Source organism: Mirounga angustirostris, unplaced genomic scaffold (genome assembly GCF_029215605.1).
Source record: "Mirounga angustirostris isolate CCGP_5_RB_7025 unplaced genomic scaffold, mMirAng1.0.hap1 SCAF_14, whole genome shotgun sequence".
Lineage (NCBI taxonomy): Eukaryota > Metazoa > Chordata > Mammalia > Carnivora > Phocidae > Mirounga > Mirounga angustirostris.
The window spans coordinates 4410758-4436613 of record NW_026991722.1 but is presented as its reverse complement, the minus strand read 5'-3'; the positions used below and the strand labels follow the sequence as shown (position 1 = coordinate 4436613).

The window sequence follows — 25856 nt, the reverse complement described above, 5'->3', positions numbered from 1 at the left end:
GAATATAATACATATAACATATAAAACATACGGTAATCAACTATTTATGTTATCGGTAAGGCTTCTGGTCAACAGTAGGCTATTAGTAGTTAAGGATTTGGGGAGTCAAAACTTATAAATGGGTTTTCAACTGCAAGGGGGATTGGTACCCCAACTCCTGTGTTGTTCAAGGGTGAACTGTAATATCTTTAGGTGGTTTTATCAATCATATATGAAAAATGATTATGAGAATTTAATCCAGAAAAAAACTTTAACACTTAGAGCTTTTAGCTATAGAAAAGTAAATATTAATTTAAATTTCCATATTCTTTTGCAGAGAAGTATGACAGGATCATCAATAAAAGACTATCAAGTATTAAAATGTTACAGTTTGATGGTTAATATAAAAAACACAAGAAATAACAAACATTGGTGAGGATGTGGAGAAAAAGGAACCTGTGTGCACTATTCGTGGGAGTGTAAATTGGTGCAACTTTGCTAAAAAAAAAGTGGTTAAAAAAATTGGTGACATTGGTAAATTGGTGCAAATTGGAAAACAGCATGGACGTCCCTCAAAATATGAAAAATAGAAGTGCCATACAATCCAGAAATTGCCCTTCTCGTTATTTACCCAAAGAAAACAAAAACTAACTTGAAGATATACATGCACCCCTTTATTTATTGCAGCATCATTTACAATAACCAAGATATGGAAGTAACCTGTGTCCATCAACAGATGAATGGATAAAGATGTGAGATATATGCACAGTGGGATATTACCCAGCTATATAAAAAAAAAGAGCGAAATCTTGCCATTCACAATAAACTGGATGAATCTAGAGGGCATTATGCTAAGACAAAAACCTTATACTTTCATCTTTACATGGAATCTAAAAAACAACAAAAGAGAAACAGACTCATAAATGTAGACAACAAAGTAGCAGTTGCCACAGAAGTTGCAGGAGCATGAACAAATTAGGTGAAGGGGATTAAGAGCTACAAACTCCCAGTTATTAAAAAAAAAAAAGTCACAGAGATGTAAACTCCAGTTTAGGGAATAATACTGTAATAACTTTGTATGATGACAGATGGTAATTACACTCATGGTGGTGAGCACTTCCTAATGGTTCTAATTGTTGAATCACGGTTGTACACCTGAAACTAATACATTTTATGTCAACTCTACTTCAACTAAAATTTAAAAAAAAACCCAGCAAGAAAAAAATAGTTAAAAATGAATACTAATGAATATAGACAAATTTCCCCCCTTAAAAGCTCTTTACGGTACAGTTTGACTTGATGGGGCGGGGGAGTAGAATTGGGACACCTTAGTATTTAATATTCCCTCATTTTTCGAACTTAATCAACAAAAAGTTAAATTTGACAACATTCTGAGAGGGATATAGATAGAAAATTTTAGGGAGGGTCATTTTATTTTAAAATATTTACAGCAACTATTAAGCTTGCTATTTAAAAAAAAGGAAAGAATGGGGGAGGGGTACAGGTTTTGCCAAATTCTTTTGGGAATACTCTCACGGAGATAATCACTATCCCAGGGTCCTGCTGTTTAAAAGATAAGCATAAACAAATGGTGGGTCTTCTTCCGTCATCACTTCCTGGGATCAGAGGATTTAAATCCTAAAACGCCTCCTCCCTCGGAAAGGGGGCCGGTGGGGCCCTGTGACCCCCAGGGCCAGGCTGCGGCAGGTGGCACCGCCTGGGACCAGCCTGAGCGGCCCGAGGGTGGGGTGTGGGCCCCCTCCTGGGACCTCAGGAAATCACCGTCCACGGACCCGAACCCGGGCCGGCGGAACTAAGCAGGGAGAAGGAAGCAAGCGAGGTCAGGGTTTCAATCTGGGAATCGCCCCCCTCCGCCCGACTCCAAAGCTGGGGGGCGGGGCGGGGTGGGGCGACGCCTGCTCTCCAACAAGCCCAGTGATTGGTGAGCGGGGCGGGGCGGGGCGACGTGGGGCGGAGCGACGCCGGCTCTCCAGCTAGGCCGGCGGTTGGTGGGCGGGGCGACGTGGGGCGAGGCGACGCCGGCTCTCCGGACGAGGCCGGGGATTGGTGCGCAGGGCGGGACGCCGCGCCAGCCCTCCGAGCGAGGCCCGGGATTGGCGGGCGGGGCAGCGGGAGGCGGGCCCGCGCCGGGGGCGTGACCGGGCACGTGGTGCGGAACCGGCGCGGCGGCCGCTGAGGGGTGAGGGGCTTTTGCGGGCCGAGTCGGCGGGCCCCAGGGGGGTGGGTCTCGGTGTACAGCGGAGTCGCGCCTCAGCTGGTGGGAGCTGGGCCGCGGCCTGGCCCACCGCCTGGTCCGCGTGGCCAGCAGGGACGGGAAGGGAGGGTGTCCCCGTTAAAAGAAGGCCTTCCCGAGGGTCCGGGGCGCTGCGGGCTGCGGGCGGCGGGAAGGACGCGCGGAGGACCGTCAGCCGCGTGCTGCTGACGCGGCCCGCAGGAAACTAAAGCCTCTCTAGGTCCGGCGGAGGCCCGGGGTCAGGGGTCGCTGGGTCCCGCTGGGTCCCGCTGGGTCCCGCTGGCCTTTGAGGCCGGAAGGTTGCAGTGTGCGGGTCTGGGGCGGCTCGCTCGGTCGTGTCCTCAGCCTGTTCCTCATTTGGAAGATGCGACTGGTCCTGCCCCGAGCGGGGCCCCGCACGGCCTGGGTGGGGGCCCGGACGGTCTTCTCGTGCAGAGCCGGCGTCACGAGGCGTCCCTCCTGTGTGCAGGGAGGAGTGGCGAAGGGTGGTTTGCACACATGTTTGGGACCAAGCTCTGGAGTGGGCGCATTGGAGGTTCCTGCCCCCGCTTCCCTGGCTTCTGCAGGTTTAAAGCCAGGATTCGTGCGTCTGTTCACTCCACGAAGTGCTCCGAATTACCGAGGGACAAGGGTTGGGAAGTTCAGAACTAAAGAGGCCATTAGTAGGTATTGCTAGACGGTTCCAGGTGCTACCGGCCTCATTTGCCCTTCCCTCTCCCTAGCTTCATCATTTAAGTTATGTCCCCGCCCCCCCCGGAAATTCTAGAGTTCCTGGCATTTATTTTGGAAGCGTAATATTTGCTCTTGTTCACTCCAGCACAGCGCTTTTACCTTTATCAGTGGGGTTCACCGCGCGTTGAAGGTGGCTCCATTTCACGGTTTGGGTACTGGGTGGGGGAGGAGGGGCAGGTTGGGACAAGAATAACGCAGAACGGAGTGGGAGGGCGGAAATGGCCCTGGCCTGACCTCCTTTGACTAGGTTACTAATTCAGAGAAGGAGTTGCTCTTTAGCCAGCCCTGGGGACTTGGCATGGAGAGCTGAGCAGGCCGGTGCTCTGTTTAGTCTTTGGTAAAAGTGCAACTTAGGTAGTTGTATCTTTGAATGAGCCAACGAAGGTCGTCGGTTAATTTGGCTGCATTAGTGAAAAGTATGCACAGTGAACTTGGGATTTGTGCCATTTCACGACCAGGGACCCGAGTGAAAGGTGCCCAGTGTAGCATATTGTCCTAGGTAGCTTCTCAGTTTGCATTCCTGGTGATAGACAGATGAAAATTTGACTTACTAGTGCTCATGAAATGCCTCTTTTTTTGTGGACTGTCTTGTCTTTCAGATAAAAGCCTCAGCTGAAGCAGGCTGAGCTGGCCAGGCTAGGAGGTTTGTAAATATTTTATGCCCAGGGGTGGGTGTTTGAAGAGGAAGAAGGAGGCTCTAAGAACTGAGTGGTTTGACCTGTTCTTACTGAAATCCTGCTGCAGGCAGATTGAGGGTAATTTCCTCAAGCCCCTCAAGAGCCTCGAGGCCTGATGTCACCATAGATACATCACTCCTCTGTTGAGCAATCACTTTGGAATCCCATACCAAGAAAAGAATACTCTGTGACTACAGTGTGTCGATCCACAGGCCTTTAGAACTACCTAGATGTTACAGGATCTTGTGACTACAGCTGCATTTCTGAAATCCTTGGTATTGCTGTGGTCTGGCTCTTCCCATTGCTGCTTCCGGCCAGTCTTGCCGCTTGGTGGAATTTGAAATATCAGTCGGAGGTTGGAGACGATCTTGAAAGTCCCCAAACCAGAATCCTTTTGTTGCCTATTGATTTTAAAGATGACTGGTCAGATGATTTCCTTTACCCTATACTTGCAAGGTGGAGCAGAGTGTATTGGGTCTCACACAGGAGAAACGGGATGTTAGCAAATGCACCCTAGAGGGAGGCTGTGGGTTCCACGGAGGCTCCTTTATCTTAATCATTAATCAGGCCTTTGTGGAGGTGTCACATGTTGCCTTTGACTGTTTCTGGGCTCAGATTATCAACTTTTTAAAACAATTTATCTACCTCTCCTTGGGTTTTGTTTGCTGCGTTGTGGGTTGTGACAGTAACAGACAGGATGTGACACTTTTGCTGGGATTCTTGGATTATTTCCTCTGTGGTAATAGTAAATGGGAAGTTCTCTGTGTGCTTTTAAAAAAAAATTAAGTGCTGGTAAATCAGCGTTACCAGGAACTACCTACTTCTAATTTTCATCAGATTGTCTTCAGCTCAGGCCCTTCTTTCAGTTACGTGCCATTTTAACACATAATTTTCCTTCTGAGAAAAGAATGGGAGATCACCCTGAGCCCCTAACTGCTTCCCCAAGCTTCTCTGCTGCTTCCTGGAGTCCTCGTGATGACATCGAGGGCGGAGCAGCCCTTTATCAACTTAAACAAGTGCCTTCCTAACTGCCTCTCAGTCAGGCCCGTCCGCAGGCAGGACTGACCGGTGTTTTTTCCTTCCAAGAACCTTCAAGGTGTGCGGTCTCCTTGAAAGATGTCGGCCCTCACTACCCTGTTTAAGTATGTCGATGAAAATCAGGATCGCTACATTAAGGTAAGGGAATATTTATTGTAGTAAACATTAAAATTAGGTTTAATCCAGTGGGGCTCAGAGAAACTTTCAAGAAACTAGTAGGAGCTATGCCATTTAAATTAAGTATACTGTCTAGACAGAGTGAGACAAATACTGCATGATTTCACTTATATATGGAATCTTAAAAAGTTGAACATGCAGAAACAGAAAGTAGAAGGGTGATTGCTGGGGCCTGGGGGAAATGGGGAGAGGCCAGTCAAAGGGTACAGACTTTCAGTTATGAGCAAGCTCAGTCCCTCTGAGTAGGGATTGAAGATAACAGCATGGTGACTGTAGTTAATAATACTGTGTTATATACTTAAAATTCGCTAAGAGAGTAGATCTTACAGCTCTCTCACCACACCAAAGATACCTAGAGGTCTTCTCTGCCTCCTCATTACAGTATGTAAGTTACACTTTTGGCTTTTGACAGAAAGTCTTAATATATGTATATATGTTTCTAGAAATAGCAGAGCTAATCAGAGTTTTTGTTTAATCTCCATCTACAGTTTCTTATAGTAGATATAGACTAAAGAACTTCTAGCTTTTTTTTTTTTTTTGCATTTCATCTGTTTTAAATGATTTGGTAATGTAAATTAAATCTGTTTCTTGACATTAAAGAATTGTGCTTTAAAGTTATTCTTGGAAGACACATTTCAGATGAAATCTTTAGCTCTCATTCTAAAAATTATACTTTAAAGAACTTGGCCATGGTGAGCATGAATAACTAACTTAGACTGTGAAAATGTTGGGTATTTTCTGTATGTTGCAGTTGTAATTTTGTTAGATTCAGTTATAAACTTATTTATAGAACTTTGTACATTTCACGCTCATCTCATGCTTAATGGTTAAAAACACATTCTGACATTTTTTGTTATGCTGTAGTTCTTGATACAGGGTCAATACAGACAGGGTTTTTTTTTTTTTTTAAATCTTAAACAAAAAGCAAATATGATAGCTCTTCTTGGACATCTAGCCATCATGTTTAAATATGGACTGGTTGCAGGAAGCAAATCAACTTTGGCTGCCCGAAACCTGGCAAATTTATGAATACCTTTCTTCCTTAAAGGAGCACCTTTTCAGAATCCCTTCTTGCTTATTATCCACAAACAGAAACTTGCAGAATGGGTGGCCATCCAGAGTGTATCTGCATGGCCCGAGAAAAGAGACGAAATCAAGAGGATGATGGAAGTTGCCGCTGCGGAGATCAAGCAGTTGGGTGGCTCTGTGGAATTGGTAGATATTGGAAAACAGAAGGTATGGTGCTGGCGCTCTGGGAATTACAGAACCACAATTAGCAGACCTACCTAAGATTTATTTGAGAGAGAGAGAGTGTGTGTGAGCTGGGGGGAGGGGCAGAGGGAGAGAGAATCTCAAGCAGACTCCATGCTGAGTGCGGAGCCCAACATGGGGCTCTGTCTCACGACCCTGAGATCATGACGCTCAACTGACTGCGCCATGCAGGCATCTAGGACCCAGCATATTCTTAAACCATCTTTTGCTTCAAATAATCTGCTTGTCTTTAAAACAAACAGAAAAGGCCTGATTGGGATACTAAAACTATATGATTTCCTCAGTTGGATTGGGGCAAAGCTTTTATAATACTCAGCAGTTTTCCCCAGGTGGGAGAGCTGTTGAGGTTACTCAGAAGTAAATTAATGTTGGGATGCCTGGATGGTTCAGTGGGTTAAGCGTCTGACTCTTGATCTCAGGTTGTGAGTTCAAGCCTCGATTTGGGTTCCATGCTGAGGGTGGTCTACTTAAAAAAAAAAAAAAAAAAAGAAGAAGAAGAAATAAGTAAATGTCAGGGCCACTCTTAGGAAATCACTGGGATTGCTCCCTAGAAAGCAGTGTGCATTCAAACTAGGAAATTGCACACTGTCCGTGTAGGGGTAAAAGTGATGAAGACCCCCACTCACAGTGCTATACCCCGTGCATCCCAGCTGGTGGAAAAAGCACTTTCTTATGACTTGGTTCCTGAAAAAGAGCTACTTTGTGTGGGGCCGTGGTAGCCCTGTAAGCACTTGACTGCACTTTACTGCAGGATTCTGACAGGTGACATTGGTTCATTTTCTTCCTGACAAGAACGAACCATCTCACTAATGGTATATTATTTTGCTTTTTTAGTCTCAGACGATTTCAAGTGCCATGCTAATGGCAGGTTTCATGTCCTATGTTTTCCAAGTTTGTAATACTCTTTTAAATTGCAGGATGTGACAGGGTTTGGCTTATCTCGGTTCTCTTGCCTGGTGATTTAAGTGTCCACTGGTATCATAGTCTTGGGGCTTTATGTGTGGACATTCAGCTGCATCTGGTCTTTTCATAAAGAGAAGAACCCGGAGGCCCAGGTAGACTCTATCTCCACTGGGCACCCCTCAGTTGATGGTGAAGGAGATTCAAACGTGGGTCTCCTGATTCCCAATCCAGTATTTTATGAGATTTCATTTGGCCACAAATTGACCTAAGATATACTATAGCTTCCCGGCACTTTTCCCCACTTGTGAGAGAATAAATCAAGTTTCTTTGTATTATTTTCTTGGAGAAGCATAATTGGTTTGTCCCCCTACCCTTTTCCCTAATATATTAAAAAAAAAAAAATCTAGGTGGCAAATTATTTACAAGAGTTGTTTCATTACAATAGATTTACTCTATGTTACACTGACATTGCAGTGCATTTCTTCAGAAAGGGCCTTCCGCAAATGATAAGTGACTGCGATACTCTCGAATTTCTTAAGACCCTTTCTTATCAAGGAATTGACAGATTTCGTCATTGTTAGAAAAGTTCTGCAAAGATCCTTGTGAGGTGACAGCCCATTGGAGCTTCTCTTCCAGTCACTTCACGTGGTGGCAGTGTTCGTGTTTTAGGAAGCCGTGATGACTTGGGGCAGGTGTGGAGGTGGAGTTGGGTGTTACCATGTGTACATGCAGAAGGCAGGGCATCTTCAGGCTTACAGGGGACAGAGGACTTTTGGAGCCCAGGTCCTAGTGACGGACCTCAGATCCTGGGTCCCTGGTGGGCGAGGCTTGTGGGCAGGCATGGACTGTGGGAAAGGCTGATGGCAGGCTCTTTGGTATTAGGCCCACTGCCAAGGCTGCTGTAGGTAACGTCAGGTCGGGCCTATCTGCTGCCTAGCCGCTGCCCAGGCAGGAGGATGGAAAGGGTGCATGGCCAGGAAGTGTGGGGGACCTGGTCACCGGGGGCCTGACCTCTAGACAGAAGTGCTCAGGAAATGGAACAGTCATGGCTCCTGAGCAAGAAGCGACGTGAGGGAAGAAGTGAACAAAGTGCAGAGGACAGAATAGGGCCCGTGGGTGGTGGCTGTGGGGATGGGGCAGAAGGGGGAGGGAGACATGTGGAATCCTTGTCAAAGACTTCTGCCCAGACAGGTACTCTGGTAGAGGATGGCGTGGTAGCCCTGTAAGCACTTGACTGTGTTTCCAGCCAGACTTCATTCTTCCCTGTTCTGAGTAGTTAGGGATACCCGAGCAGAGATTTGCAATTTGCAACCTGAATTTCAGTACAAATTTATTTGTGGGCCCAAATCTTGGTATCTTAGAAAAATGGTAAAGTATTTCAGCTATATTGAATAGAAATTTATTTAGAGAAAATCTGTCATTTAAAACTCATGATTCTCCTGAGGCCAGTGGAGGGCCAGCTGCAACCACAGTGCCACATGTCATGTGTGACCAGGGCAGTGAGTCTAAGGAACGATTTTTTGCCCCTCATGGCTGGGGCTGTCCTTCGGGAAGCGGTGCGAGAACCCAGCCCTGGGGCTGGTTCATGTGGGTGGGCGACCTTGAGTCCCAGGGCTGTACATGGGTACTGTGGGCTTGCCAAGAGTTACTGAGGTGAGTGTTTCTGAGCGCAATTCACTGGAAAGACAAGTCCTGCAAGAATCCCGGCAGCCTGGCACGTTACCTAAAGTACCTGTCCACTTAGTGCTGTGACTGCCCTGCCCCCCCACCTCTGTTCTTAGGGGCTTGTAGGAGACTGGTTAGGCGTGGGGAGGGAGCTTAGAAGGAACACCAGCTCTCACTGCTGGCTTTAGTGTGGCTTGCTGCAAATTCTGTTCCCTTCCCTTCTGTTCTGGTCTGCATCCTTTTATGTGCAAAATTGTGATCCACATGCAGAATTTCAAACATGTATCTCCTGCTTTAAGATGGTAGTAGTTTTCATCCATTATTTTAGAAAATAATGAGCAAAGTTGTACCCCAAACTTAGTCTTCATAATATGTTATTAATGTAAAAGTTAAAGAAAAAATCAGCCTTTAAAAATTTACCAAACTGTCTACAGTTGGTGAACATTATGCGGTCTAAGTACTCAGTATGTTCTTGAACTCTACAATGTAGGCTGATTGGTAAGAACACATAAAAATACTCCAGGTATTTTAATAATATCTACTATAAGTACTGAATTTTCAAAACAAAGGCTGTCCTCGATTGCTTCCTTCTCGACTCTTAGCTCCCTGATGGCTCTGAGATACCGCTCCCTCCCATTTTACTCGGCAAGCTGGGCTCCAACCCGCAGAAGAAAACCGTGTGTATTTACGGACATCTGGACGTGCAGCCGGCAGCCCTGGAGGATGGCTGGGACAGCGAGCCCTTCACCTTGGTGGAACGCGACGGTAAGGGATGCTTTCAGCCGTGTCCGTTACTGTGCACAATCGAGGAAACTTCACTTGCAGCAACATCTCTGAGGAAATTCAGTTCCGCACCGCAGTCGTGATCACAGCACGATTGCTGACTTTCCGTTGGGCTCCTATTGAGCGTTAGACCCACATTTCTACGGGCTGTTCCCCTTGCCACGGTCTGGAGCAGAATTCCGTGTCTCGGCTCCCCAGCCTGCCCTCCTCCTCGTTACCCGTCTCACCGCCGCCACAGGGTCCCTCCGCCTCCCCTGCCCCGTGCACCACAAACCTGGAGGTCATCCTCACCCCCGCCCTCCTCCCGTGGGCCCGCAGTCCCTGCTGGGCCTCCTCCGCAGCTGACACTCATCCCCTCCCGAGAGCTCTCCTATTGCTTGTTGAAGTCGTGGGTCCTCCTCCCTTCTTTTCCCTGCCACATGAGGACCTCAGTGTGATGTGTCTCTCCCTGACACCTCCCGGGAGACCCAGCGGGTTCTTCTGCCTGCTCGTCTCCCCTCATTGCTCCTCTGGCATCTGTGTCACATGACCCCGGCTTCTGTACCAGCGCCGGTCACCCACTGCCCCTCTGGGAGGCCTCGCACTCCGCCCCTCCCTGCTCCTGACAGACAGACAGGCACCCTCGGTAGAGCTGGGTTAACACCTCATGCCACAGATGAGCTTCCTTGTGGTCAGCTGGCTGCATGCTGCCCCTCTCCTTGTCGGGGAGCCCGGGAGGGAGGGACCACATCGCGCTGTGAGCCTCTGTCCAGCACAGTTCTGGCGTGTTGGAGTGAGCGATTCAGTCAGTGCTTGTCACAGGAACGAGGATGCTTTTTAGGAGAACTCTGTAGCTTTTGTGAAAAGTGGGTTTAGTTGATAGAAATTCCCAAGGTAGCGATGGCTCGGAGCGTCATGCTGCTTTGGGGTGGTCATGCTGAAACTGTCAAATATTAAAAACAGGCTGAGAATGAGGAAGTCCGAGGCCTGGCCGTTACAGACCTGGCCAGAGAGGGACTGAACCATGAGCACGCCTCTGCCTGAGTGCTGTCCTTCCTCCGGCCTGGTCCCTCTCTCATGAGCTCTGCATCATATGACAGGGCAGGGAGCGGGGTCTGGGCTTGATGGCCGAGTGTCCTTCGTGGTGGCCAGTGCCCACCTGCTTTTGTTAGGGGTCCCAGGAGTGTGTGTGCGGGGTGGGGGTGGGGGCCCTGTGACTAATTAGGTGGAGGAGAAGCAGTACCACGTCCTTTGGTTTTCAAAGTGATGACCTGGAGCAGTAAATAATAAACCTGTTCTTTTCTTTACCAAATTAGGTGTCAGAATTGGGCTTGTGTGAGATTTATAGTTCTCTCTTGATGATGGTGCATTGGCGGTCCGACATATGACCGGGTTGCCTACTCTTAACTGCTACCAGCTGGTTGTGGAGGTAGATTTGAAGTAACTAGCCGGCTGGCAGGGCCCCCTTAAGCTGGCTCGGCAGTCCATGCCCTGGTCAGCAGGGACTGGAGCGCTGGCCGACTACTGTGTCCGCTGGAAGAAGGGGAGGGCAACTTGGGAGCATCCATGCGGCTTGCTCTTAGATTATGGTGGATTCTCTGGCAGGGCCTCCTAATAGAGTAGGATGGGGACTCGGGGCTCTGACAGAATGAAAACGGGGCTTCTGGTTGGAAGAGGAGGTCTCAGGACAGCTGCCCGTGGTGGCGCTACGATGCTCTCAGCGGTGCTCCAACAAGACACTTTCTTGTCTATTTCATCGTGATTGTAACTGAGTTTGCTGATTGCTGTTGTAGGCAAATTGTATGGGAGAGGTGCAACCGATGATAAGGGGCCAGTGGCCGGCTGGCTGAACGCCCTGGAAGCCTTCCAGAAGACAAATCAGGTACTTCACGTCTAACAGCCTGGCTCTGTCACAGCCATACAAAGCAGGGCTGTCTGTCCCCAGAACAACCAATAAAGATCAAAGATCACTGGGTTATGAGAAAGCAGGGTCCCCCAAAACCGCATCAGCACAGTGGGATCAGATATAGGATCATAGGTTTGTTTTCCAGCTGTAGGAATTGTGATTGTTTTACAGCCGCCCAGAGGCCATGGTACTGATGACTCAGCAGGAATCCAGGCAGCACCTGAAATTCGAGTTTTCAGCCCCGGGCTCCACCTCTGAGACGGCTCACCTAGAGGCCAAGTCGTGGGCTCTGTGGTGGTGGGCAACCCCTAGCTTTCTCAGGGTGGTTTTTATCCTCCTGAAAAATTTTTATTTTTTAAGATACACTTCCTTAATGTGAAATATCTGCTCCTGCCTAAAGTTTGTAAAATAGAAAAGTAGGGAGGAACTTTGTATTTTGTTACTTACTGATCTTTTCAACTGTTTTTAAACTAATCCTGACCATTGTGTAGACCCAGTTTTTGCATTGTGTTTTATCTAGTACCATGATAAAATAAGAATAATAAGACAAGCGTTTTTGTCAGATGGTAGAATGGTAGATCTGAAGAGGGACGGGGACTCTGGTCCGAGGTGTCATTTTGCACAGGAGGGAGCTGAAGCTCAGAACCTCCAACTAACTGGGCTCAAGGGCTGGGAAGGCTCCCCCTTCTCTAGGGCCCCCTGGGACCCGGGGTGACCAAGGGGAGGGTGGCTGTGTGCAGGGCAGAGCTTACATCCTTTCCATGTGCCAGGGTCCTAGGAAAGATTTCATCTGAGAGACAGAAAGGGGGAGGTGAGCTGGGTGGTGCAGAGGGCTGTCGGGGGGAGGACTCCATGGATTTGCGTCCACGGGGGGGGTTCTGCCATTTTGTAGCCTCTGTGACCTCCGGCAAGTCACCTCGCTTGGGTGCAGCTTCACGTTCTCATCTGGAAGGGCCGCCTGCCTCACTGCACAGCCTGGGGGGCCTGGGAAACTGCAGAGCAGTAGCCAAGTGGGCGGCAGCGCCTCGCGGTGACTGTCAGCTCTTGGGGAGAAGGGCCTTCAGCATGGAGAGGGGGTCATAGTGCAGAGCGCCTGGAAATAGGAGCAGGCCTCTGCTTGCTCTGGCATATGGGTGTGGCGATTGGTCCCTGGCGCAGATGAAGACTGGTTTTGTCTGTGTCGTGGAGAGAGCCGCTGGGGCTTCCCTGGAGACTCCTGATTCGCACTGGGTGAGTGCAGAGGTCCCTGTGGATAGGAAGCGTGGTCATACTGTGGCGTCCTTGGCAGGAGTCCCCAGTGAGGGTGGCACTGCAGTTGGTTCCGTGCATGTCCCCTCACCGCCCAGCACGTGAGGACAGGGTCACGACAGGGCGCACACAGCCCGCCTGAGCGGTGGGTCTGGAGGAAGTTGAGTATTTGAAATTTGTGATTGCAAAGCATTTGGTGACTTCCTGTCTGTGGTGTCTAAGAAATAAAAGCACATGAGAACTGAATGCCTCCCAATGCTCATTTCCCTTTCATAGGAAATTCCAGTCAATGTTCGGTTCTGTCTGGAAGGAATGGAGGAGTCGGGCTCTGAAGGCTTGGACGACCTGATTTTTTCCCATAAAGACACATTCTTCAAAGATGTGGACTACGTCTGCATTTCTGACAATTACTGGCTGGGGAAGAAGAAGCCCTGCATCACATATGGTCTCAGGGGCATTTGCTACTTTTTCATTGAGGTATCATGTCAAGTTCTCTGTGTTTCGTGGTGTCTCTTCCCAGCCTGTAGTCTCCCTTGTCCTTCTGTAGCGTGCAGTGGGCAAGTCCCAGGAAGGGGGCCATGCAGGTGAGGGAGAAGCCCAGAGGCTTCTCAGCAGGCTGGGTCTTCACCCTTCGAGATTCTCCAGCCAGAGTCCGTTTCCTGCCACCTCAAGCTACAGGGTGTTTGGAGAATTGCCTTGGAGCAGTTGAGGAAAGATGAACTGCTGTAGCCCATTTAAGATTGACTTAAGCAAAGCATTGCAGACTTACCGTTAAAAATTAAGATGTTCACATTTGAGCCCTTAGGTCTGCCTGGACCAGAGATCTTGAGGGAACTGAGTGGTTGTGCTCTACACAGAAGCTGGGCGCAGGGGCGGAGTGGGAGGGCCATGCTCAGCTGAGTCTGCATCCCCTCCACAGATGAGGGTGGGTCCTAGCACACAGGGCGGATTGGTTCCTGTGAGGGAGTGTTTTGGAGGCTGAAAATGCCAGAATCATCCCCATTGCTGCTCTGAGTGCTTCGTCTCTCAAGACTGCTTTACAAATAGTCTGACGCAAGAACCCAGTGGCTGTGAGTCAGACGCTCCCACTTTACCATTTTACAGGTGTGGAGACTCAGGCCTGGTGAGGCCTCAAACCTGACCTTGATCGCAGGCTAATGAGGGGGAGCGGGGGGCGGGATCTGGCCCTAGGTCCTCAGGCCCAAGGTCCTTACAAGCTGCTTTTCATGGTGGGTGTCCCGTTTCATCAGAGAAGCGCAGGGTCTTTGTGAAGCCATGTGTGTTCACCTGTGGTCAGCACCCCCACTTGCCCCCTGGTCAGCGTTGCCAAGAGTATTTCTTTTGTTGCTGCCAAAGTTTTATAATTTAGGAAATGCTTTGCTTTGCTCCTTGAGGGAACAGATTTTGATTTTGAGAATTGTGAATGTTCTTCGTTCTTTTCACTGTCACATGAGGAGGCTGAGTTCCCGCTGAGCAGCAGGTAGAGGGATCTCTGTTTCCGTCCAGGTGGAGTGCAGTGACAAAGACCTCCATTCTGGCGTGTACGGGGGCTCGGTGCATGAGGCCATGACGGATCTCATCATGTTGATGGGTAAGCACGGATTTCAGTCGCTGCTTGGACAGCCCAAAACAAGCTGGAGTGGCTTGTTTCGGGCTGTCCTCAGCAGTTGGTGCTCTCATCTCTTTCCCTGTTGCTACTTCCTTCTGCTCACCGTTCCCTTTGAAAGATGGCCATGCTTCATTTCTGCGTCTGTCTCCCGGGTGCCTCTGTGTGTCACTAAACCCTGCCTTGCCTCTGGGACCCAACTAGGGCAGCCCCGGCTCCGTTCGGCCCTGTCCGAGCTGGCCCCTAGGATCACGTGACACGGTTGTAGTTTGCGTCCCTCGGAGGGCGCCTGCCTCGGTCTGTTTGATGCTGTAGCACCCCAACCAGGGCTCCTGCGTGCTCGGCTCTGCGGGAGGGAGGCCCCGCCCAGTCCTCCCAGCATCCTGCTAGTTTAAGGCTGGGTATAACTTTGCCTCACCCCGGGATTTGCCGAAGTTCTGTCTCCTTCCCTCTCCGGTAGCGGCTGCCATACGGGAGGCTACTCTGTTCTCTTTGTCTTGGCCTCCTTCGCTTGGGAGCAGCTAGTTTCTTGTGGAACATGGATTAAAAAAGAAATATTAATGAGTATAGTGGCTTTTACAGGAAGCCTGTGGGAGGCAGTCTGCTCGGTCTATCTCCTGGTCTGTGACAGGGGACAGGTCACCCACCCTTCTGCATCTCTGTCCCTATGTTAAAGTGGGAAGATGATACTGCCCACCTCACTGGGTTTAGATATTTAACTAGTTGTTCCTAGGCAGTGCTCCAGTGCTCTGCATGCCCAGGAAATGTCACTGCGAAGCTCCTGGTCCTCCTCTGCCCCGGGGCGGGGACGGGGGGGGGGGCGGGGGGGACGGGGGGTGGGCTCCGGGCCCCTGTGGTAAGCGCTGCTGTGTTTGTGCCGCCTGCCTGCTGAGCGCCCCTCCTCCGTGCCCTCCCAGGCTCTCTGGTGGACAGGAAGGGAAAGATCCTCATCCCCGGCATCAACGAGGCAGTGGCCCCCGTGACGGAGGACGAGCTGGGCCTCTACGACAAGATCGACTTCGACCTGGAGGAGTACGCCCGGGACGTGGGGGCAGAGACTCTGCTGCACAGCTGCAAGGTGCGTGCCCCCCCGGGTCCGCCCGCCGCCCCGGTCTGTCCGCTCACAAGGCCTCCCACCGTGCCCTGGGCAGGGGACCCCCGAGGGCAGGAGCCAGAGGTGCCGCCACAGATCTGGGCATACGCCTGTGCCCCGGAGCCCTCGGATGGTTCCGACACTGGAAAGCAGCACGTTACCAGGCTTGGAAATGGAATTGGAACTGGGAGGTTTTTAAAAATGTCACATGTTGACTTGTGACAACTCAGGAGCTGGAGAATGTACGCAGAGAACACATAGTAGCAGGTAGCTTTTGCCTGATTTGCACTTGTAGAACGATGTTTGACCGCTGGGCCCAGAGATGATTGAAGGCATCCCTAACAGCTGGGGACCTGTTGGAAAAGGTGGAAAGCATTTGCACAAAGTGGTTACTTAACTATTAAGAAAAAATTGTGTTAGGATTTTTCTCTTAAGTAGTCTGGTTCCTGGCTTGTGAGGCCTGAGTATAAGTTTACATCTGATGTAGCCATTAGTTGAATTGCAGCAACAGGCCCTGGGGTGCAAGAAGAATATGGTCAGGCCCAGCCCGTGAGTTTCATCTCTCCAGGAGACCAATGGGCAAAGAAGTGTGAAAGAGTGTGGAGGCCCCTCCAGGGTCTGGAGCCCTGTGTGTCTGGGAGGGGGGAGGCCTGTGGGGGTCGGTAGGGGTGAGCAGCAGAGCAGGGCACGGGGAGTCCGGCTGTTCGTGGGGAGGGCCAGCCGGGGGAGATCTGGGATTCAGACTGAAAAGGCCTGGCGTGCAGGCCTGTGGTGTGCCGAGGAGCTCGTGTGCTCTCCTGGAAGACGGTGGACGGATGGGTTGGAGCAGAGGGTGAGCCGATCAGACCTCCCTCGTGGGCAGGCCGTGGCAGAGGCGTTGCGGGTTTGGAGCGGGTGCAGTGAGGCGGGGAGACGAGTTGTGCCACTGCAGGGGAGAGCCTGGAGCTGGTGGCGTGGGGGCCGGGCGGGCGTGGGGGCACCTCCGAAGCAGGCCACACACCAGGGAGAGTTGGTGGGCCCGAGTGGAGCAAGAATTCGCAGGTGGTGGGGGTGGTGGGGGTTGCGGAAGGCCCTTATGGGCAGCTGTCATTCAGGGCCTGAGGCCAGGAGAGATTAGTCAGGGGCAGGGGCGCGTCTGGGAAAGTGGGTTTCTGAACAAACTTCCATTTGCTCCGGCCTTGTTGCCTTCCACTTGGTGTCTGTGTTTGTGTAAGGTGTTTGCGTTTCGGGCCACGTGTCTCCCTTCTAGGTCTCACTGACCCTATTTGGTTCACAAATGGAAGTCCACACATTAGGTGGCTGAGTCCCTGAGTAGCCCCAGGGCCCTGTCACGTTTCTCCTCGCCAGCCTGTTGGTCAGGTGGCCCTGTGTCCTCTTTTGACTTGTCTTGTGCCGCTGCTGGGGTGCAGGGGGCATGGGAGGCCGTGGTATCAGTCGTACGTTCGGAGGTGAGGGCCTGCTCTGGGCCAGTCCCCTTGGCAGAGGGTGACGATGATGCTTGTCCGTGGTCACTGGGCCCAGGACTCAGTGGATGGCCCTGGCTCTCCTCCCAGTAGGAACTACCCCTGCCTTCTGTTCCCCTGGGGGCCGGGGAGCTCACAGGTGGCCTGCGTTGTGCTGCCCTCTTCGTCCTGGTTCCTCGTGCCTCTGGCCCCACAGGAGCTCTGATATCTGTGGGACCACGACTTACCCCTCAATTCTGCGGGGCTGGTGGGAAGCCCATGGCTCTCTTAGTCACCGGCAGTCCTGAGCCGCAGTGAGGCTGGGATGCCACACTTGAGGCTGTTCGGAGTGTGGCAGAGTCCCTCTCTTTGTGGTGTGTCAAAGCTGGAACCAGAGCACATCTGGGGCAGGCTCATCTCTCAGCCCTCCAGGGTCTGCACCGCCTGCCTGTGATTGTGTAGACCCCAGGCCGGCGGGCCACTAGGAAGAACTTCGCAGATGCCATTGCCGTCTCCTTCGTAAGCAGACGGTGTTGTTCCCTGACCCACTTTGTTGCTTTCTGCAGAAAGACATCCTGATGCACAGATGGCGGTTCCCGTCCCTCTCCCTCCATGGGATTGAAGGCGCCTTTTCTGGGTCGGGGGCCAAGACCGTGATTCCTAGGAAAGTGGTCGGCAAGTTCTCCATCAGGCTCGTGCCAAACATGACTCCAGAAGTTGTCAGCAAGCAGGCATGTGAGGGAGCTGGGACTCGGGGAGGGGCTTCTCCACGACAAGAGACTGAGCGTAAAGACTTTTAGGAGAGCACTGAACCCCAGACCCACACTTCCTCACTTCTTGACTCCCTCCAGCCCAGTAATTACCAGAATAAGCAGTTCAGAAACTGATCAAAGATAAAGGCCATATAAAAAGCATCACGTGTGACCTTTGTCACTGCTGAGGCATGCTAAAACCTGACCCCTGACCTCATCGTAAGGCTTCAGGTCAAATGCTGACTTTGGCCCGAGTAGGTTGAAGTGAGAATCCACAGGAGCTGCGTCTGGGCCAGTGAGGAGTGGAAGGGCACGATTCCAGAAGGGGTAGATTCCGGAGGGGGCGCACTGGGAGGCAGTCACCCTGCCCTCATCTGAGATTTCCCGGAGAGATGGCCTCAAGGACTTTTGAGGAAACTGAGGCCTGAGATTTTGTCATCAGATGTGCCCCAGTCAGCACCGGCCTCCACTTTTCGTCTAGATGTGATGAATATTGTAAAGCAAGTCAAGGCACATTTTTTAAAGAGTTGATTTAAATATTATCCTATGGGAACGTCTGTGTAAAGGGTGAATTGTTTGAAATGAAAGCATTACCTTTCACCTTCAAATGCTGGATTTTGTTTCTTGATAAAATCCCTTTTTTTGTTACCATAGTTGTGCTCAGTGTTTCACAGCAGAAAATGAGAACCGTCATAGACTCTTTGTAGACTCAGTGTAGACTCGTGGTAGACTTAACCGTAGACTAGTTGTAGGCCCCCTCTAGACCCACCATAGACCGCTGTAGAGGAGATCTCTAGCACTGGATCAGGTGCCAGGCTTAGAATACATTGTGTCTCATTTGTGACTCAGGTCACAAGCTACCTGACGAAGAAATTTGCTGACCTGTGCAGTCCCAACAAGTTCAAAGTGTACATGGGCCATGGTGGGAAGCCCTGGGTGTCTGACTTCAACCACCCACATTACATGGCTGGGAGAAGAGCCTTGAAAACAGGTGAGACTTCTCCTGGGGATGCAGGCAAGGGCCCTGAGGAGAGCCCCCAGTGCGAGCGGGGCCGTGTCCCCTGCCGACCTTGAGAGTGGGGCTGCCGGCCCCGAGCCACACCCGGGGCTTGGACTCATGTTGCTGGGTAGTAAGTGTGCAGTGGATCCCCGGCCTCACCACTTGTAAGCTCACCATGTCTCTTACTCTTCTCCCCCAGTGTTTGGTGTCGAGCCTGACTTGACCAGGGAAGGCGGCAGTATTCCTGTGACTTTGACCTTTCAGGAGGCTACTGGGAAGAATGTCATGCTACTGCCTGTGGGCTCAGCAGATGATGGTGCCCACTCCCAGAATGAAAAGCTCAACAGGTGAGGCTCTGGGTCCTCCGGCCTGCCCCTGGGTTCATTTCCTCATGGCTGCCAGCGAGAAACCCGGAGAGCCCCCATGTGCCCTCCAGCCCCTCTTGCTCCCTCCCCTCCACCACCCTCCCCGCCTCCTCCCTCCCCTCTTGCTCCCTCCCCACCTGCTCCCTCCCGGCCTGCTTCCTCCCCACCTGTCTGGCTGCTTTGATTGGAGAGCAGGAGGGGCCGGGTGTTTGGCTCCCCAAGGCCAGTGCTCTGCTTGCTACCACCATCTTTGGGGTAGCAAGCACTTCTGGTGGAAGGCAGGGACGGGGCCATGGGGGAGGTGAGGGTTCTTCACAGCAGGGTTCAGCCAGTGCTCTGTGTCTGTCTTAGGACATCATCTAGGATTCCTAAAGAACCTATGCGCTTTGCCTGTTTGAAAAATCAGTGTCCTTGCTGGCTTCCTAAGCCTCTTCTAGATGTTCCTGGCTTATGTAGACATGAGGGGGGTTCCTTAACCAACAGGGATAGAAGGTGGTCCCTGAGTTAGCGCAGTGAGGAGAGGCCCAGGCAGGCAGGGAGGACCCATGGTCAGTATGGAAGAGCCGAGAAGGACAGAGAACAGGAGCCATAGGGGGGTCGCAGGGTGGGCTAGTCGCGGGCTAAGACCAAAGGCAGAGGGAGGGGACAGAGACGTGGGTATCCAGGCACAAGAGGAGGCCTCTTATCCCAACAAAGGGAGGGGCTGTGATCAAAGTGAGGCGCTTTTTCTTAAGTACTGTGTGGGACCCAGTATATTCTGTTAGACCATGACCAGGACAGGTCCTAGTGGGGCAGATGGACTGAACCCACACTTGAGAACCAGGTGGCCAAATTCTCGAGGCCAGTGGAACTAAAGGCCAGCAATCCAGGACGGTGGGACTCCCAAAAAGAATTCCGGGCGCGCTCCTGGACCACTGGACGGCAGCCGACACGAGGGCTTGTTCTTCTCCATCAGGCTCAACTACATAGAAGGAACCAAAATGCTGGCTGCGTACCTGTATGAAGTGTCTCGGCTGTAGAAGGGAGAGGTGCCCCTGGCCGTGGAGTCCTGCCCCTGTCCTCGCTCTGTCCCCGCCGCTCAGGAAAGCACAGCTCGTCTCTCTCCTCGCCCTCTTGTCTGGCACAGCCTGAGTAACCGCCGAGTTCTTGGAGGTGCTCAGCGTGAGGTCTGCAGAGAATAGCCAGGCTCTAAAAGCACCCATTCTGTAGGAGGTTCTGGTTGCCGTCCAGCTGGGCTGCACAGAGCTCTTGGCGCTTGCTGTCCCATCTCTGCCTCCTGACTCAGGCTCGCGCGCTCTCGGAAGACTCAGTCGGGCACCTGATGCCTCAAGGGGCCACGCCTTCTGATCCTTCGCCCTCCTGAGGCTTCTGTCCTTGTTTCAAGCCCCGAAAGCAGTACTGGTGTCTCCTGTCTTCTCTTTATTGTGATTCCTCAAAACCTAAACCTAACTGGAAGGATTATTTGTTCTCAGTATGTGTTGCCAAATAAAAAAGCAAAAATGAAGCCTCTGGGAGAGTTCCTGCCCATCCGACTCACTGGTGGGGCACACTGTCCTGTGCGGGGGACATGGCTGGTTGTGGGGGCGTGTGGGGGGGCGGGGCGGGGCTCGCACCTGCCTCCTCTCCCCAGCCCACACAAGGGGCGGCGGTGCTTTTCACTGGGTCCTCCCACCCAACACTGAATAGAGCAGAATGGTGACACGGGAAGTGGTTCTTAGAGGCCCGGTTCTCCTCTGCAGTGTCCTTGGAAGCCCGTGTCCCCCGCAGCCTCTTCATCTTCCTCCCAGCCTCCCTATCCCTCTCCCCATCTGCCACCACTCGCTCACTGGGAACACTCGTGTGGCTCAGTCCTTTGAGCCACCTCGCTCGGGGTCTTTGTGCTTTAACTCTGGTTTCTAGTCAGGGGATGGAGTTTCATGCGGTGCTGACAAGATGGTGTTCATCAATAAGCTTTGCAGAAGCGGTTCTGTGCCTGGGGGAGGCCTCTGAATTACCGGAATCCAAAGCTTGCCCTGTATCGTCGCTCCACTGCAGGAAGCTGGCCACCAACAAAAATACAACCCCCTGGTCTCATGTAGAAAAAGATAGAACTCACTGGGCCACCCCCTTGACCCAGATGAGAATGAGCTGAGAGGAGCCTTTTCAACCTGAAGGAAACTGAGTGTCTCCACGTGACCGAGGGAAAGTCAAGTTCATTCTGCCCTTGTTACTTTTGCTAACAGTGTCAGGAAAAATGACCGATATGTCAGAATCCTTAACCGCATGAATTAGTGAGGATGTAGGCCAGGTCATGGTAACCGGAGGCTTTGCCACCGTGACTGTTGGCGCCTTTCTCCTTGTCAAGCCCGCACAGGCAGGTTGGCCTGCTGGGGCAGCTCTTCTGTCCCTGGGGGCCCGGTTCCCTCCGCCCTGTTTCATCTTCGACAGCCGCAGCCGCATTTCAGCCTGTGCTTTCAGGCGCAATGCAGACTTAGCTCCAGTCCTGTCCCTTTGCCTCTTACTCTCAAGAGGTCATGTGGCCACTCCTCACTGCGCCTGAGGGATGTGCCTGGCTCCCATTCCCGTCCCTCCGTAGGAGATGGAAACGTACTGGGAATTGCACCGCCATTACGCCATGACATACGTCCCAAGGCAATCAGACAGAAATAAAGACTGCATAGCATCAGGGGAAGGATTCGTGGAGCCTGCTTTATTACTCATTTGTCAGAGCTAATTTTAACATCGGCATCAGCCTCTGTGGCCTCAGGGAGCGTGCTGTGTGGGGATCCAGAAGCAAGCCTGATCAAATGGTTTTCACGCCTGCCTTCCTTTTCCTTTGCACCGTTTCCCATTGACATGTGACTGTGGACCACCTTGGGCTCCCAGCGGAGCCTGGTACAGTCCATTCCTTTCGAGTTCATGGCCAGGATTGTAAATCACCTGTGTTTAGGAGAACTTGTTACTCTGTGGCCCACAACAATGGCCCCCTTATGGAATGCTGCATAAAAAGATGGTTTGCAGAATTCCACTGACCTGTGTTCTTTGAAATGGCCTTTGTGAAGAGGCTGCTTCAATGCATACCTTGAACAGTTATTTAGGAAGAAGAGAAGTTCCTTGGAGTGACAGGTGGTCGTGGCCAAAGCCTACTTGAGAGGGAACGGTGTGACTTTGACCCAAATCTTTGATGGAGATGGTCCTGTGGCCCCAACCATGCATGTAGGAGAGATCAGGGACCAACCCTGCTCATGATAACCCTTGGAGATCCGGCTTCATGGTCTGTGTGTTTTGAAAGATCTCTCGAAGTGAATTGGAGCCGTAGCCCGTTAGGGGTTGAATTGTGTCTCCCCCCACCCACCAAATGCATACGTTGAAGTCCTAACTCCCAGTACCTCAGAATGTGACTTTATTAGGATATAGGGTCTTTGAAGATGCAGTTAATTATGATGAGGCCATACTGGAGTAGGGCCGGCCCTAATCCAATATGACTGATGTCCTTACGGAAGGGGGACATTTGGACACAGACACATATGGGGAGAAGGGCATGTGAGGATGAAGGCGGAGATTAGGTGATGTGTTTGCAAGATGAGGAACACCAACCAGCCAGCAATCAGAAGAGGCCAGGAGGAGGTTCTCCCTCACAGCCCTTAGAAGGAAGCAACCCTGCCAACACCTTGACCTTGGGCCTCCAGCCTCTGGAACTGGGGGAGAATAGATTTCTGTTGTTTAAGCCACCCCCAGTCTGCAGTACGTCCTTGTAGCAGCCTGAGCAGGCTAACACAGGGCCTATAACACCAGTTTAGCTCATACGTTACGTAGCATTCATCACGAGGGCCCACGACGACCGAGCAGAGGCTTTGACCCTGCTCAAGGCAAGAAGCTGTGTTCCCGTTGCTTCTGTCTCAGCTCTGCTGACCTTGGGCGCACACACTCCTCTCAAGGGTCACGCCCTCCGCGCGTGCCCAGTGAAGCACCTGTTGTATCACCCACAGCCAGAGCTGCCCTGCTGTTCTTCAGTAGCATCAGATGACTTCCGGGCCACTACGTCCTCCCATTATCTGTGCGTATGAGATGCATTGTCTCTTCCTCTGCCTTCGAATTGAATGAGTATCTCTGAAGCCTCTTTGTTTTGCAGATGTGAATAGGTCCACTAGTCCCGCCTCGTCTTCCTTCTGGGGGCAGGGGTGGGAGCACAGACAAGCCATTTGCCGAGACATAGCTAATACGGCCAGCTGAGGGCCTAGATGAGACCTTCTCTTCCCCTTTCCTTTGAGGTCCAGGGGAATTGCTAGAGGCTACAGAACTTCAGCCCAATGGATCCCAAACTAGGAAGAGTGGTGAGTAGACCCTCCAACGTCCAGAGTCTAGGGGACCAGAGTGCTAGACCTCATTTGCCTAAGGAGTGTGTGTGCTGTGTGTCCTGGGCGTCAGGTGGGTAGAACGGATGCTCATGTGGCCCTTGCGATGCTGCCACCGAAATGTTCTTAGGTACTCACTGTCTCCCCCCAAGGGAGGTGGTATCTGGAAGATTTTCCAGGAGCTTATGCAGTGCCTGGCATGCAGTTGTGCCAGTGAGTGGTGGAGCCCGGCGGGGACTTGGATGAGGCCCCAGCAGCTGCTGCAGGTGGGGCGAGCTAGGACATAGGCCAGTGTGCTTTTCCATGCTCGTTTTTTCTTCCACAAAGCGCATTTTCCTATTAAGTATTCATAGCTGTTGAATGTAGAAGGCAGGGTACCACCTAGAGGAAGATGGAAGATGTGGAGAATCATACACATGCAGGTGCAAACTGCTGCCTTTCTTGCTAAACCCTGAACTCCCCACCCCCAACCATTTGTGTGCCTAGTTGTGGGGTGGAGGCCCAGGAATCTGCATTTTAAGGGTGTCATTCAGTGATTTTTAGTGTATTCACAGATACGTGCAACCATCACCACAGCTGATTTTAGGATATTTTCATGACTTCATTAAAGAAATCCTGTACCCTTCGCAATGACTTCCCTATTTCCCAGTCCTACCTCCAGCCCCGAGGAACCCTGCATCTGCTTGGATCTCTTTTAGGGCTCGCTACGGTGCAGGCAGTTAGCTGTTTAACAGGAAGCACTTCTAAGGAAACAAAAATAAAAGTTTAGATTCTAACAAACTCCAAAATCTGTATTTGAGTCTAGAGGGCGATCAGTTGAGATTTTTCGGGATGTTGGGTTTGGAGCATCTTTAGATGGTGCAGCAGTGGGTGTGATTCTGCTGAATTCCTGCTTTGCTGTTTGGGTGACTCTGGTGACGGGCACTGGGTGTTCTGGTGAACTTCCTTCATGGCCCCGCACAGCCGCAGGTGGAAAAAGGTGTCCGTGTATGAACCACTGCAGTGATTTCTTGCAAGTTTATATCAGCTTCGGTTTGTAGGGCTTTCGGGAAAAGGGAAGTTTGAGTTCTTAGTGATTCCAAGTCAGAGGGTGGGAGAAAATTGGAAACATTAGTTTGGAGAGTTGTAGCTAGTTATTGGAGGAAACAGAAAGAGCTGGGGACCCAGCCTGGTTTATAGGTGGGTGACAGTGACTAGAAGTGGGGCCTGATAATGGGTGCACTACAGTTCTGCGCTGAAACACAGTATTCTCTCTACCATCACCTCCGTTTCTAGCAGATGTAATCACAGTAGGATTAATTTGTTCCTAAAGTAAGTCTAGTCGCATTACACTTGGCCTGGTTATTTATGTAAGTGCAGCAAGAATAGTGATTGGTCATATAGGCTCTTCTTAAGTCTGCTTTGCCAGAACTTTCAATAAAGAATCTCAGATCAGACTTTTCTAAAGTTGCTCTAGACCAGGAAGTCAAGCCAAGGACTTGCCATCATTCTTCGCCTGCAGTACCTACAGATCTGGGTGAATTCCTCTCTTCTTAAGGGTCCCCAAGATCTATTTTTAATAATTTTTTTATCGAATTATAATTAACACAGTGTTATTTTCAAGTATACAATATAACGATTCAACAATTCTAGATATTATTTCATGCTCTCTATGATAAGCGCAATCACCAATGTTACTACCTTGTACTGACTCTATTCTCTATGCTGTACTTTTTATCTCTGTCAATTATTTATTTTGTAATTGGAAGTTTGTACCTCTTAATCCCTTTTATCTATTTCACCCATTCCCCGCCTCTCCTCTGGCAACCACCAGTTGGTTCTCTGTATTTAAGAGTCTGGTTTTCTTGTTTGTTTGTACCTTTGTTTTGGTTTTCAGATTCCACATATAAGTGAAATCATATGGTATTCGTATTTGAAGTTTCCTGGGTCTGCCAGAAAGTGTCCATCCTTACTCGCCTGTGAGGCTAGAAACTGTTTCTGTAAGCAAGAGACCAGGCTGGTTTGGGGGTGCTTTACTGGTTTGATAAAGTCAATTTTAGTTCCTTAAAACTGGTCATATCTGATTCTATGCATATTATTCTCAAATTTGGCCTTCCAGTCAAGGCTTTGATAATCAATGTTTTAAACTATATACTCTTATGAAGAGGACAGATTCCTATTTAATGTATGCATTTGCATACACACACACATATATGAATTATATTGCAATGAAAATAAGAGCACTCAATAAAAGTTTACAAATTCTGGAGGGCTCAGGCAGGGAGAAAAGCATAAATGTTTCATTTCTGTTTACAGAGATAATTTATCAGATTACTGTAAGTTAAAGATAGCTTAAGAAAAGAGATAAAGGGTTTCCTTAAATCTTAAAGGAACGAGCATGATTTCAAACAAAAAGTTAAAAAATGACAATCATCCTCATCAGTTCGTCTGGTTCCCTGTAGTGAACTTTTGTTTTGCTTGATTCTGGATTAGAAGTTTTGTGATGGCATCAGCTCTTTCTTATTCTGGGAATCCATGCTCAGCCCCATGGCGGGGTCTGGGAGCCCCTCTAGTGCTCCATCATGGAGCGTTCTTGCTGCAGCTGATTACAGATATTCTGGGAGAAGAACCAGAGTGAGGCAGTAACCATCTGTGACTAAGACTGAAACATA

General features: G+C 50.7%; 1 protein-coding gene across 3 annotated transcripts; it reads left to right on the top strand.

Annotated features, from left to right (window-relative positions):
* The first annotated feature begins 2032 nt into the window (after nt 1-2032).
* On the top strand, nt 2033-20375 carry CNDP2 (carnosine dipeptidase 2). Of its 3 annotated transcripts, none has more exons than XM_045886551.2 (12): nt 2033-2179; nt 4729-4818; nt 5950-6093; nt 9300-9462; nt 11253-11341; nt 12890-13090; nt 14120-14204; nt 15137-15297; nt 17321-17485; nt 18356-18497; nt 18706-18853; nt 19827-20375. In XM_045886551.2, the coding sequence occupies exons 2-12, from the start codon at nt 4759-4761 to the stop codon at nt 19888-19890; spliced, it is 1422 nt and encodes a 473-aa protein (XP_045742507.1). In that variant the 5' UTR covers nt 2033-2179; nt 4729-4758; the 3' UTR covers nt 19891-20375. The 3 variants fall into 3 exon arrangements, with proteins under 3 accessions (XP_045742507.1, XP_045742506.1, XP_064434917.1); XM_045886550.3 differs by lacking the exon at nt 2033-2179 and adding an exon at nt 3302-3608; XM_064578847.1 differs by lacking the exons at nt 2033-2179; nt 4729-4818; nt 5950-6093; nt 9300-9462; nt 11253-11341 and having other exon boundaries at nt 12955-13090; nt 14068-14204.
* The last annotated feature ends 5481 nt before the right edge of the window (nt 20376-25856 follow it).